The sequence below is a fragment of the Thermobia domestica genome, chromosome 16 (genome assembly GCF_964235325.1).
Source record: "Thermobia domestica chromosome 16, izTheDome1.hap1.1, whole genome shotgun sequence".
NCBI lineage: Eukaryota > Metazoa > Arthropoda > Insecta > Zygentoma > Lepismatidae > Thermobia > Thermobia domestica.
Genome location: NC_137469.1, coordinates 59,850,761 through 59,866,094, shown reverse-complemented (window position 1 = coordinate 59,866,094; position 15,334 = coordinate 59,850,761). Strand labels below are relative to the sequence as shown.

Here is a 15,334-nt window from a genome sequence, read left to right as displayed (position 1 = left end):
CCTTGTTCTATGAGTACTGATCTTTCATACTATATAATTCATACTACACTTTGTAGTTTCGTGTCTTCTTTATGCGCCCACCGTTACCAGTCTCAATTTCTTCTCGAATTGAGAAAGGGTACCACTAGAGTGCTATCGGCATACAAGTCCAAGGTACCGTCTAACATACTGTGAACCCTTATTGAAGTAGCTGAATGTAATGGATGGGAAACAGGGCTCCCATTACAAGCGAAGCGGGGCTCTGAAACAGGGGCCACATTACAAACAGGGCTGGAAAACGAGAGTCTCATTATAAGTGGAGCTGGGTAACAGAGACTCTCTTACTACGGGACTTTGAAACAGGGTCCTCTGTTATGGGTAACAGGGGCCCCTATTACAAGCGGGGCTGGTATAACGGGGCCCCATTCCATCACAAGCGGCGCTAAGAAACAGGCTCCAATTACAAGCCAAGCTGAATAAAAGGGGCCCCATTCATAACAAACTATTATATTATACAAAATACAGTTGTTGTATGTGCATTTTATCGTATTTGCTTTTTTTTATTATTATTTTGAAATTACATTACCACCCACTCTTCTTGAATTTGGGGGGGGGGGGGCAAGGGAGTAGGGCCCTAACCTATAGCTTATTTAGCTTATATGTAAATCTGGCAGTGGCCACGATAATTCCCTTTTAACCCAAATCGATATATCTAATTAATTTTTTTTTTAAATGATATTGATGAGTTTAAATCAAATGCTCACCCACGCGACGGGTTCACCGGGTCTGGATACACCAAAAAAAAAAAAAAAAAAAACTTCGTAACGACTAAAATTTGTACATTTTATTAACACAACTATACTTGCTGAGTAGAGAAATTATTGATGCAGCCTGAAGTTTTAATTTTACACCTCATCTGTACTCTTTCTTTTCTTAATAAAAACTAATCCAGTTCTGTATTTTTTTCTGAATAATAGGCCTACATGTGGCAGTAATTAACAATTAGTTATCATATTTTCGGGTGCAGAATAACCCAAGTTCAATGCTGCATAGACGTCTTGTCCCCCCTCCCCCCGCCAATTAAACTGGATCCCTCATATATAGCAGAGTCACAAGAAAGCGAGATGAAAATAATGTGGCTTTAACAAACAATAACTCAGATGTTCATGCCTAGCTATCTAAAATAATAATAATAATAAGAAGAAGAATTGTAAACCTACAGGTTGGTACGATACGACTGTATGATAGTCACACTACCTACTAAGAACATCCATATCAAACTTATAATTATGATAAAAGCCAGGGGCGCCGATTTCTCAGTAAATTTGGAAGGGGCGGGGGCTCATTCAGATTCAGAAGGTATATATAGGGCTATATGAGGATTTTAAGACAAATTGCATTCAAACTATGCCAAATATTGTATATTCATAAATACAATAGGGGGCCCACATGAGCTTTGGCGCCCTTGGACGATAGCACGATATCAGGGCCCTATTCAGAATTTTTTTGAGGGAAGGCAGTGCCGTACTCAGGCCTATTTTTAAAAACATACCTGCACTTTATGTAGTAACCTAAATAGACGATGAATGATCTAAAAGAATGGAGTTTGTTAATTTTTAGTGCGCTATTTATCGGTGTAGCTCTGGCGAAAATACCGCAAGAAAAAAAAGAACGAACAATTTAGTGTATAGTGAAGTCAGCCAAACGTTCAGAAAAGTAAGAAAGACAAAGAAACTCGGATCCATTATTTTCGTTTATTATACACTTCTGTTGAATATAGCAACACTGAAGTAGGACTAATTTTATTTTTCATGTATGGACTCTTTTATTCGTTCAAAATAGTTCATTAGTTGACAAGTGGGAAAGGGCACGTCGTCTTTGGAATCCCCCTTTAGGCCCTGTATGATATGATTAATATAATACGTAGTCAACAGTTAGGGCCGATACTAGGCAATTTGCCGTCCCGTTATTTGCTACTCCCCTTTCTCCAGAAAGAACAAAACTTAAAAGGGACGATTTTAAGTATGCTACCCCATCATGAACAACGAAAGGAAGGGAAAGGACACTGGCACTCAGAAAGGCCTGAAAACTCCAAATACAACCTCGTTGTGTCTGTTGGTTTTTTTCTTTAAATAATAATCTATTATGTTAGTGAAAGATAAAGCAAACACACCTGTAGAAGATGGATGGTAATCCGTTTTATAGAATTCAATATCGAGTTTCAATCTCAGTATATCAGTTTGCAATTCCAGTACCACTAGCTCTTTTATCTTTATTTCTTGATTTTCCTTCTAAAATTAAAAAAAAAAAAGAAAATAACTTGTTTTCAAAACTGTGAAAACTAACTAAACGCAACAGGTGTTCGTTACTGTTCCAGAATTGAGTTCTTGTATTTAGGATTTAGGAATTAGATTTCTGGGCTTTTAGCATCTATGGCCATGTTAGACCGTCACGTTTTGAGGGATGACGTTCCTCGGCGAGCACACTATCAAGGGGAAAGGGAAGGAAGGAAGCAGCCTGGGACCTACATGTTAGGCATTTGCCTGGTGTGAATGAGGAAAACCCAGGAAAACCTCATTCAGGGTGGCTGGCCTGAAAAGGGTGTTACACTTTTTCGACCGAGTGACCCCACCGGGAATCAAACCCAGGACCGCTCTCACCAAAGGCGAGAGTGTTAGCGACTACGCTACGCGGGGCCACTGAGTTCTTGTATTCGACAACAACCAAATAATTAATGTTGTTTGACCATTTGCTTTAGCACTGTCCATGGGACCTCAAACGGATGCGACCTAAACATGATTTTATAAATGTAGTATTGAAATAGGTCAGCTTAGTAAATTTAACTACCATCATCATGAAGTCTGTTTCCAATAAGAAATATTTATTTTAAATAGCATAGTTATGATATAGATTTTTCCGCCCCTCGAAACTTTCCCTCCCGTGCAAATACACATGTTGCATATGTGGTAGAGCCGGGCCTGATTATCACATTATTTTTATGCACAAATTTCACAGTTGTAGTGAGTTTATCCTCTTTTATTTTCATGACCATGACCAATTGTAACCTAAAGCTACGCAATGATTGGGAAAACTCAAAGAGAATATACGCATTTAATCAAAACCAAGTTTTCCTTTTCCTGTACAGTTAGTATCGAAAATTATTTTCTACAGTTAGTGTTCAAACATATTTACCCTCAGACTTTCAAATTAGTAGCGATAGTTAATAATTTCAAGCCCAAGCCAATTTCGGAAGCCTCCAAGAATTTGCAATTTTGTTCTTTCCTTTATTTATATACCTAGATATCAAGAGTATATTTTAAAAGCTACTAAACAATTTTGCTAGCGCAAATATATATATCACAACTAGACGCAATAAAAAAAAAAAAAAAAAAAATAACCTGTCGTCTCAAATAATTTACAACTTCGGGAAAAATATGCGGTTAAGACAAAGTAGGTATTTTTACATTCAATGTTCTCGAAAACAATTTTAAAAGAATTTATGTCTGTCTCAAGCTGATAGTGAAGTCGTTTCAGCGTATAAAAAAAAGTATGTATTAACTGCAAAATCATCCTTTTTATATTTTTTTGTGGTTATTTTAAGCTGATGTCAAAACTCTATGTATATTTATGTATGAACTTGCGTTATCTTAATTTTGAAAGCGACTGTTATGCTTTTACACTCAGTAAGTGATGTTAATTTTGGTTTTCGTGAGTTTACTACATCGTGTGTCTCTTTCTTTACAGGGGAGAAGTGATTAATGGTGGCTTTGGTTTACTCTTAGATGGCACAACCGAAGCATCAAGTGCTGCTGAAGTTATGCTTTCATGGGATGTAAGCAACGGATTGGCAAGAAGGTATATTATTCAATGTTTTCTCTCATGTTGATTTCAGGTAAATAGTTTCAATCCAGTTATAGCAGCACGTTTGTTATAGAAGTTTTATTATAGAAACTCATGACGTGAAATTACTTATTGAAACTAAAATTTTCTGTATTTTTCGTTATTCTTAAGTAACAAAAGTCAAATATAATTCACAGTGGCGGATCTAGAAGGTAATTACTGGGGGGGGGGCAGTCATAACTCAGATGATGGCTCAGATAACTCAGATAGGTATATCATGAGTTTCCTATAAGCTGTCAAAAATATACAAATAATATCTTCAATTATCCTCATCACGCATAAAACAGGGGGGGGAGGGCGTAGATCCCCCGGTTCCGGGCTAGATCCGCCACTGATAATTCAATGGCCTATGGAAACCAAATTTTCAATTCCTCTTTCACAAACCTCTTCGTTGACTTGTCTTCGTAGCAAACTGGATCAAGTGTCTATTTTATATTCCTATTTCTGCAAATTTCATCCTAATATTGTCTCCTATCTGGGCTTAAATCTTCTTAATGGTATTTTTCTAATTACGTTTGCAGTTAATAAAATCATTCCTTCTTTCTTACAATTGATTACATGGTCTGCGTGCCTCAGGTTAGAGGTCTGCACGGGCCGGACTCGAGCCTACAAAGTAGCCTATATATCACTTACTCGGACCGTAAATTTTTAAATATACAACTATATTTTCGGGCCTTTTCGGGCCTAACTTTGTAAATATACTGTACAATGATACATCACCGTTCTTCCTGGACCGCTCTTTCTGGAGAACTTTTAAAGCACAATTGCAAAATTAAACCGCTGAGTGTTGTAAATAAAAATACAATTTTGTGTTAATTATTAAGTTTCTGTAATTCGGATTTATTTCAGGCTCATTTGATTCTCACACGAGTTCAAGCCTTTAGTACACTGGCGTAACTAAAGGCTTGAGGGCCCTCCCGCAGACAGCGTGGAGCGGGGCCCCTTCTCTACGTCCCACTTCACGATTTGGGCCCCCTCTGATGGCTTGAGGCTTCCCCGCAATGCGGAATCTGCGGGGCCCTTATTTACGCCCCTGCTTTAGCATTGAACAGCAGTGAATGCGAAAGAATGCTCCCAAAATGAAGGCCGCCATTGAGATTGCAGAAACAGAATTGCCAACTAAGTTTGTAGTACTGTTTCTTTAAGAGGTGTTGTAATACAGTCATCGATATTTCGTTGCATACTATAAATTTAGACATGATCAGAAATTGTTATCCTTTCGGTAGTGCGGTTGCCAACTCAGTTAACTGTTATATTTTCTTTTTTCTTTTTCTTTTCTTTTTTTTTTTTTTTGTTATAGTTTGTGTATTTTGCCATCTTTGTAACTGGAACAAAGCTCACTTACTTTGGGATCGGCCCAGGCTGCTTATTTAACATTTAGTGTATGTACTAAATCTACGTAAAGAGCTAAAGCAAAGTTCTTATAGTGAGGCTCTGATTTTCTACTCTGATGTGCCATCTGGCGGAAAAAGAATGAATTCTCGCAAATGGGACAAACCATGCATGTGTGTGTGTGTGTGTATTGCGTATTTTATGAAAATAAAACATGAAAGAAAAAAGTGAGTTTCGTTTCACAGTGTGAAGCTACGGTAGACTTCCAAACTACGTGAATTCAATACTGAATGTCTACAACTTACGGTAGCAATAGAGGGATAAGGCACTGGCGTCGTTAGCTTTTCAAATCTGGGGGGGGGAAGATAAATCAAAATCAAAATCCTCTTTCCAACAAAAGTTTTATATACAAAGTAGTATAGTTTCTTTAAATATATTTGACTAAAATCTGGGGGGACGCGACCCCCCGACCCCCGCTCACGACGCCCGTGGATAAAGGCAAATATATTCCTAGTGTAGAGTCTATTCCTTGTACGCCGATTCTTATCAAACCAGAACGAATTTGAAAAGAATTAATTTTTCTTATTGACTTCTACAGGTTTTATACCAATTTTTCTATGTACTCCCATGCGCAAAAAAAATTGCGCGTATACTGTAACTCACGATTTTTCTCAATTATTTCATTTTCCTTATGTTTATGGGTAAAATTCAGTTATTAGTATGTGGAGATAATAGAAAGCAATCCATCTAAGGAGATATTTCCAAAAAAAATATAATAAAATAATAAAAATATAAGCAAAAAACAAAATTATGTTCGGTTTTGTGTATACTGGCAATAATGTTTTCGAGGAAATTTTTGGAGCAGCACAGCACGATTGTAGAGGGAATTACAGAATTGGTAACAGAACAGTTGAATCAAGGAACAGGAAAGTGGAGTAAAATATTGCATTTATTGGCTTAAATCTAGGGTGTAAATTGTCTGCCAAATATAAATTAGCTTCTGTAACCAAGATGTTGTACGGAAATATATAAACAAAGAGAAAAACTGTTGTCTTAAGTTTGGAAGTGACATGCTCTATAGCCATGAGCATTTATTTCTTAAGAAAAAGGTAAGGAACAAAATAAAGTCTGTGTGGTGAGGTGGGTAGAGTGACGGACTAGTAATTCTTATACTGTTTTGACCCCAGATCGAATCTCATCCGATCCTGTTCAATTTTTTTTTACGAAATATTATAGAAGTGTATAATTTGTATGTTAATAAAAACTGAAACAATACAATAAAGAAATAACTTTTTGTTTCCTCTGATGACGTATTTATTTAGAATTAGTGTACTATTAGTAATAGCCATTGCTTTCAGTTTATGCTGTTATATAGTTTCTTTTATCATCCTCTTTTCTTGAAAAAAAAAAAAAAAACAAAAAAACAAATTTGTCTCCAATAGAGTATGAAAAATATATATAGACAGAAACATACATCTTAGTATGATTTATCGTGATGAAATAAACAAGTTTCCCGTTATTAAAAACTATAGAAAATCATTGAATTTGGTCTTTAGGTTTTTAGCATGCTATATATATTCTTTATAAGACTATACTTTATAAGGCAAGATGTGCGATCATACCCACAAATTTAGCTAGTGGGTGAAAGATGTTTTCGGCACAAATATTTTACAAGTCTAGGTGCATGAAACACCAATACGCCATGGTCTTGACCTTCGTTTATTTCACATTATTATCCGACATATCATAGCATGTAAAAAGCAGCATCAATTGGCAAGAAAAACTGCAAGTTGTGGTCTTAGTCTGTTTTTGATGATCCGGATTCGATCGCCTAGCACGCCCGTCTATACCTTGACTCATACGTCTATCATTCAGTGCAGGCACATATCCAGCTTTACTTTTCGGAGGGGGCCCGACACGAAAGCTCGTAAGCACGTAATTCTAATGTTTCAAAAAATTAATAATAATAATAATAATAATAATAATAATAATAATAATAATAATAATAATAATAATAATAATAATAATAATTACAATCCAACAGTTCTGTATTTGTCTTAAACGTTTCTTACTTTTCATTTATGTAGAGATGCAAGGGCTCGGAAAAAAACCGGCTTTTTTGGAAAAAAACTCGGTTTTTTCTGCTTTGCTTTTTTGATTGGGAAATTTTGGGCTTTTTTCAAAATACTGCTTTAAATTGATAAAACAGACTTTGTATCGCTTCTCTATAACACAAAAAATCATTTAATTAGTGGTTGATGCTGATAATAATATAAAACATCGAAAATAAACTATGAATTTCGAAAAAATATTTCAAACAATTTTTCTTCAACATATTTACATTATGAATTCCACAGGATTAACCAATGTATATAATAAGAATTTTTTAACCTCCTATATACAAAAGTAAGCAGAGTTGGCAAGAACCGTGGTTGTTTTTGAAAATGCCGAAAACCCGTTTTTTGGGGGATGTTTTAAACCAGGCTTTTTTGGTTTAAACCAGGCTTTTTTGACTTAGATTTTTTGCTTTATGTATTTATATTACATATTCACAGAAATAGCCTAAGTTTGTTTCGCCTTGATGTTATTATGCAACAGCGGGGTTATGCCGGAAGAACTCCCATAAGCTTAAAGAAGTGCGGTCAGTAAATTTCTTAAGTTGAGAATCTCCCGCCCTAGCCATTGGGAAAATCCCGTCATTACTTGAAATGTAAGACAATAACGGGAAAATCCTGTTATTGCTTTGCATGTAAAATTTAAAGGTCAACGTACCATAATCAGTACGCTAAAACTGAGGTATTAAATTACAAATTTAGTACCGGTACGTAGATATCATTGAAAGTTCAATCCAAGCTAATGTTGGAAGCTACGTAGGCAATCGATAAATTTTGCCAATTTCTATCAATATATTTAAGCAATATTGGCTTCTTTATAAAACAACACACATTTAGGCATGCAGAAATATACAATTTGGTTTGTTTTGTATATTTAGGCTTAACATCCTTACGAAATACCGAGGTTATCAAGGAGAAGACTTTCGCTTAAACTGACATCCGAACCGCTACTTGGGTTACGCATGAAAGAAGGGTTGTGGTTCGGCCGAGAATTGAACATGGGACACCTTGATTAAAAGGTGAAAGGGAAATAAAACTATTGCAGGTGGTTTGATATCTGGAAACGTCACCATGAAGTTCACACGATTTGCATTTTTCATTCTTTTTATTTTTGTGGTTTAAACCAGTTATTAAAAAAAGAAATTGGTGTTAACCAGCCAACCCTAAAAGTAACCACTTCTTTTTAAAGAATACGCAAATAACTAGCAAAATAGTATGTAGTATTTTTACTTCAAAATATTCCATACCCTCTTTTTGAAACAAAATAAAATTAAAATAAAACATAAGAGAAAAACTTAGATTTATATGATACACTTAAAGGCTGAACATCTAGAGCTTTTGGTTCTGTATATTCTTGAAATTCTACAGTTAAGTTTTATAGAACCACCATCACAGTTTACCCAATCCTCAAGTTTTCTAAATTTTTAACAAGAGGGATTCAACATATCATTACGGAACTCCCCCCCCCCTAAAAAAGACTACGGAATATATTTAAGTTAAGCTAAATACAACTGCACAACAAACATGACTGAGTGATTAGCTTTTGAACTTCTATCGGGAAGTCCGGGATTCAATCAGCATTCGACCATTCTGACAAAGCTTTTCTTCATTCCATCTGTGAATGTAGAAATAGTGCGTGTACTGTGAGTTGGGCGACTTCCTATTTTATTGTTTTTAAATCGTTATTATTACTAATTACCAGCAGTGACGGTTTTGCGAAGGTTAGGGGGGCGGTCTTTCGGACTGAAGCCCGTTCCCCAAAGTTACGGAATGTCTGCAACAAACGAAATATCTATTATTTATGCCTTTACTCATAAACTTTAAGCTCCCGTCAAATAAAAATTACGAATGTTTAAAAAAACTAAACATTAGTAGGAAACCCTTCCCAAAATACTTTTCTAAATCCGCCACTGATTTTCAGTATAAAATGATTTTTAAAGTTGTATCCGGAAGATTAATGCTAAACATATAAACGAAGCGAAATATTAGTTATGCCTGTACTCATAAACTTCAAGCACTTCCCAAATAAAATTAGGACTTTTTAGGAAACGAAACAATCAGAAAAAACCCTCCTAAAGTACTTTTCTAAATCCGCTACTGATTATTTGTATAAATTGGTATTCAAGGTTGTGTCCGGAAAATTAATGCTAAATCACTTCACAGCTACAGTATAACAGAAATGTGGAAGTACGGTTTGACGGATATATTGAAAAACGTACGCTTTGACGGATAAATAGAAAAACGGGCAAGTTTAACTTTTGCGCTAAAAGCTAGAGTACTAAAAGCTCTTAGAAATGAAACACGGATGACAAACTAGAGAAGAAAAAAGATGTCGATAACTCAAAAGTTAAAATAAAGTTAAATAGCCTCTAAAATTACCCTCAAATACTACATTTTTCATGTTAGCTTTAATTCGTAAAACATGTGCTCCATCCATCTTGATGGTGAATTTCAGAGCGAAATATCACATTCAGGTCATGGAATTCTTATCTAACTATAGAATATACTATAAGAAAGCTATTTAGATAGAAAAATCATGAAGTTGAAAAAAGCCAAAATTTCCAAAATTCTCGTTTTTTTCCCAAAAAAGCCGGCTTTTTATGTGAAAAAAACCATCGATTCAAAAAAGCCGGCTTTTTTGCATCTCTACATTTATGAACCGGTCAAACTGCATTCTAACACAAACGAAATCAAAAAATATTTTCTAGAGACATGTAAGGAAAACTGTCTGCTACGTATATCACATAACAAAAATAGCAAATGGCAATGAGTGTATCGTTCTAATACAGTAATGTTATAAACAGAACAGAAACGAAATTGTAATCCCATTTAAAAGTGTTCTTTAATTCCACCTGGTATCAATGGCATTACGGTATATTCTTACAAGTAACACTTCCCAAGTGTAACACTCCGATTTTGATAAAATTTGACAGGCAGATACTACACGTAAAATAAACGAATACATGTTTTTTTTTATTTTCTGCGGAAAAACGGTTTTAGGGGGCAAAAGCCCTCACCCAAAATTTTGAAAGTTAACGCCCGAAAGACAAAAAAAAAAAAAAAAAAAGTGGACCAAAGTGAACGAAATTGTGCACAGATATGGCAGACGTAAAATGAAGGAATACGTGTTTTGTATTTTCCTGGAAAAACGGTTAGGTGGGGAACGGACCCCTCCAAACCTTTGATCATGAAATATCAAAAGTGCTAGTAACAATATGTCTGATGTGTGTAAAGGACGAAGAATTCCAAATACACTTTGTGTATGGACAATACGCAAAAACTAAACGAATACCTGATTTTTTATTTTCTGCGGAAAAATGGTTTTAAGGGACAAAAGCCCCCATCCAAAATTTTGAAAGTTGACGCCCGAAAGGCAAGAAAAAGTGAACCGAAATGAATGAAATTGTGCAAAAATATTGCAGACGAAAAATGAGGGTATACGGGTTTCGTATTTTCCTGAAAAAAAAAAAGAAAAACGTTTAGGTGGGACACAGACCCCTCCAAAACTTTGATCGTGAAATATCAAAAGTGCTAATAATAGTATGTCAGAAGTGCTTAAAGGACATGAAGAATTTGAACGACACATTGTGTAGGGACAATACGCAAAAAGAAACGAATACGGGTTTATTTTCTGCGAAAAAATGGTTTTAGGGGGCAGAATTCCCCACCCAAAATTTTGAAATCGTGCATAGATATTTTAGACGTAAATTGAGGTAATTGTGTTTCGTATTTTCCTGAAAAAAAAAAGCGGTTGAGTGGGGAACGGACCTTCTAAGCTGTTGATTACGAAATATTAAAAGTGCAAATAAGTATACGTCAGAAGTTCCTAAAGAGTATGGAGAATTGCAACGAAACTTCGTATAGGAACAATTTGCAAAACAATAAATGAAATGCGTTTTAATTTGTACGACAAAACAGTGTTGGGGCCTAGAGCCCCTCCAAAAAAAAAAAGTAAATATTACCGTAAAAGTGCAGGAAGGAATGGACCGAAGCAAATGAAATTGTGTGTAGATATTGTATAGACTGTATATAAAATAGGGACTTTCGTGTTTTTAAGATGTCCCTATCAATTTTGGCACATCAACAACAAACAGGAAATTAATCGGCACGTGTTTTTGTTTATGCGGAAAAACATTATAAGGGTTAAAGTTGCCTCGTGATATACTACAAAATACGCTAACTGTTTGTGCTTGTTGTAGATCTGCCAAATTTGAAGAAATCTGATGGAGACGCTTGTGAAACACGAGAGGCTTTATTTTTCATATCCAATATCCACAGACAATTTCATTCGCTTCGGTCCTCTCCGTCCGACACTCAACGCCTCGGTCCACTCAACAGTTTTTTTTTTCTTTTCAGGAAAATACGAAGCACGTATTCCCTCATCTTACCTATACAACATTTGTGAACAATTTCATTCAGTTCGGTCCATTTCTTCTTGCCTTTCTTGCGTCCAATTTCAAAATTCTGGGTGGGACCTTTTGCCCCCTAAAACCGTTTTTTCGCAGGAAATAAAAAAGCCGTATTTGTTTATTTTTTACTTATTGTACTAACACAAAGTTTTGTTCCAATTCTTCGTGTAAATTTAGGCACTTCTGGCATACTGTTATTAGCACTTTTGATATTTCATGATCAAAGGTTTGGAGGGGTCTGTGCCCCACCTAGCCGGTTTTTTCAGGAAAATACAAAACACGTATTTCCTAATTTTATATCCGCAATATCTGTTCACAATTTCGTTCACTTTGGTCCACTTGTTTTTGCCTTTCGGGCGTCAACTTTCAAAATTTTGGGTGAGGACTTTTGCCCCCTAAAACCGTTTTTCAGCAAAAAATAAAGAAGCACTTATTTGTTTATTTTATATGTAGTATCTACCTGCCAAATTTTATCAAAATCGGAGTGTTACACTTGGGAAGTGTTACTTGTTAGAATTATAACAACAACGCATTGTCCACAGTTTGGACACTGACTCAAAGTAATCTAACACAAAAGAACCTCAAAAGGGTAAAAGTAGGTTTATTAAAAAGTGCTTGAGGTTTGGTAAGGGACAGCTTCCAGAACCTCACGCTGGATACGTCACTGAGTCAATGCATTGTATTTGTTTCTTGCAAAACATGATAATTAGATGCGTAATATGTAAAATTATATAATAGTTTGACTTTTAATAGGTCTTTCCTTAATACATCCATATTATCCGCCGTTCTGCCTGCCTGTTTCATGTCGGATAAGCGAAACTCTACTGTATTTTCAAAGATAGCATATACACAGGGGTTAGAGGTCTGCACGGGCCAGAATTTTTAGAACGGACCCGGCCCGTCCCCTTTAATTTATAATCTATAGGCATTAGCGGATTAAGGGCGGAGCCAATGGAGCCCAGGCTTCGGGGCCTCAAGCTCAGGGGGCTCTTTAAAATCCCTCTGTTTAATACTAAAATATAGTAATCAACTTATTATATTATAGGCTTCAGACCGATGCTATTTTTTTCCCGCTCGTTACGCTCGCGGTATCGCTAGATTTAAGTCTTTCTATCAGCAGCATTTACCTGTTAATAATGAATGCAATTATTTAATTGTTAATAATGAATTTAACTAAACTAATTATTCTAAACTTGGAGCACATTCAAATATTACAGCATAGTTCTCAGTAGTTCCATAAGCCTATGAGGCTGTGGAAGGCAGAAAAGAAAATTTATGCACTGGAACTATTCTTAACATAGGGCCCCCTTAAAACAGTCGGTTCTAGGTCCCCAAAAGCCTTAATCCGCCCCTGTCTATAAGCAATATTTCACGAAAAGCTGGTATTTTTTAACAAATGTATTCATAAAGTACTCCCTTTCTCCTTTAAGTAATTTCAGAGCCCACGGTGTTTAAGTGGTAGAGCGTTCACCTCTGGTGCATGGAGTCCTTGGTTCGATCTATGCTCGCGCCAAGTGAACCTTGTGCTGGACAAACACTGTGCGTGGGTTTTCTCGAGGTTCTCCCGTTTTATCCCACTTTCTTCACTCGATCATTTCATTCATTTCTTATCATCACTGTCTCCTTTAGCCTATCCGGCATAATCGTGGGACGTAAAACTTAAAGATTTCATTTCAAATCATTTCAATCAAAAAACAGTTGCAGGAAGTATGTAATTTCGAATAAAACAAACTACTATATACAATTCTGAGTATATTATTCTTTTATGAAATTCTCGCGAACCTTATTTCTAAATCGAAGGGTAAGAAGACTAAACTCACTCTCTTATTATTATAGATCCATTTCAATTGAAGCAGTTGGAATAGTTGGAAAAAAATTAAAAAAAAAAACATACCCTATATTCCAGTGTGCCACAATCGGTATAACGCGTCACACTGGTGTGTCCAGCAAAGTGAACTGTGTGACGCAAACTTTTTCCTATTATTTGCAAGAATATTTGTCGAGCTTCTGTTATTTATTATTATTATTATTATTATTATTATTATTATTATTATTATTATTATTATTATTATTATTATTATTATTATTAACGATTCTTCCATGGATCAGCTGTCTGTATACGGTTAAGCAACCACAAGTATCACATTGAGGGAATGAGTATAATTATTTACTTTAATAGTAATACAAAATCTATTTGCTTGTAAATTCTACCGGGAATAACTGCATCCGTCTAGAAAGCTAGGACTAACAACAAAGGGATCCGAAGTTGTGACCACACACCGCCCCAAATTGTGAGTGCCACAAGTTCCCTTCTACGCCTTAGCACAATAAGGGCTGTTGCGTTCAGGGAGAGAGAGAAACAACTTAATTCCATTGCAGTTATATGCTTATTAAATGTTAACTTATATTTATAAATTATGTAAGTGATCGTATCGTTTTCTGTTTATTATTATTATTATTATTATTATTATTATTATTATTATTATTATTATTATTATTATTATTATTATTTATTCTTATTATTATACATTTCTTATTACGTTGATTGCCATGTGTATGGGATTCCATACACTCGGCTCTCCTGTGCAGTAGAGCGTGATTATTTTCCATACGCAAACAATGTAGATATTCCAAGTTTGTTGTGTTCGTTCTATAGCTGTGTATGTAATTAGATACATATGGCGTAGAAATCAAAATTTAATGTCCATGCCACGTATATGCAAAACCATACACAAAGACATTTATGAACAAAGACATTGAGTTTGAGTTTAACGTCTCGCTCAGCAACGAAGCTATATGAGATGTCGGCCTACTGATTAACGTGGACTCCGAAGCACGTGAGCTCTCGCCGGGAATCGAAGCCGGGTCTTCCACGCCAAAGGCGCATACGCTAACCGCTTAGCCACTAAGGATCTCATGAACAGAGACATTTAAAACAAAGGCGAAAACAAAGATGTGTGATGTGATTTTGAGTTTAACGTCCCTTTCAGCAGCGAGGCTATATGAGACGTGGTCCTACTGATTAACGTAGAATCCGAACCACGTGAGCTCCCGCCGGACGAAAACAAAGGCATTTGGAATTGACAATAATCGTTTGGACATTTCAGTCGCACCTACCTAATATTAACAACATTTCTACGATAATTTCGTAACATTGTATTATTTCTTTTGTTGATTAGCTTGGTTAGGCTTATTTAAACACTTTTTTCTTTGGACCGACGTGTCACATCTCTTGGATGAAAATACACTAGCTCTCACTGGAAATCAAATCCAGAACCAATGCACTTGAACCATTTGACCACAACAAGGCACATTTAAAAAGAAGTTTCGATTTTGTTCGGAAAATTGTAATTAGGTGTAACATTAAAATATATATATTTAAGAAAGGATACGGAGCAAACGCACTGTACTTTCTCGCTCGAATTTTTTACACTGACTTATGTTAGGGTGTAACTATTATTGAAACATTTATTTGGGAAATTGCGAATAAAATAATGTTTTGGAAAACTTTGCTAGAAGAAACTTCAGGCCCAAAAGTAAAGTACCCATTAGTCATATTTTCGTTAGAAATAACTTGATCCATATATTAGAATTATTAAG

General features: G+C 35.5%; 1 protein-coding gene across 1 annotated transcript in view; it reads left to right on the top strand.

Moving 5' to 3' along the window:
* Nucleotides 1-15,334, top strand: part of LOC145672484 (urocanate hydratase-like) — a 136,798-nt gene that overhangs the window by 88,757 nt on the left and 32,707 nt on the right. The window contains exon 8 of the mRNA XM_081741646.1: nucleotides 3,724-3,834. Within this exon, the coding sequence (XP_081597772.1) occupies nucleotides 3,724-3,834 (111 nt within the window). The remainder of the gene's footprint in view (nucleotides 1-3,723; nucleotides 3,835-15,334) is intronic.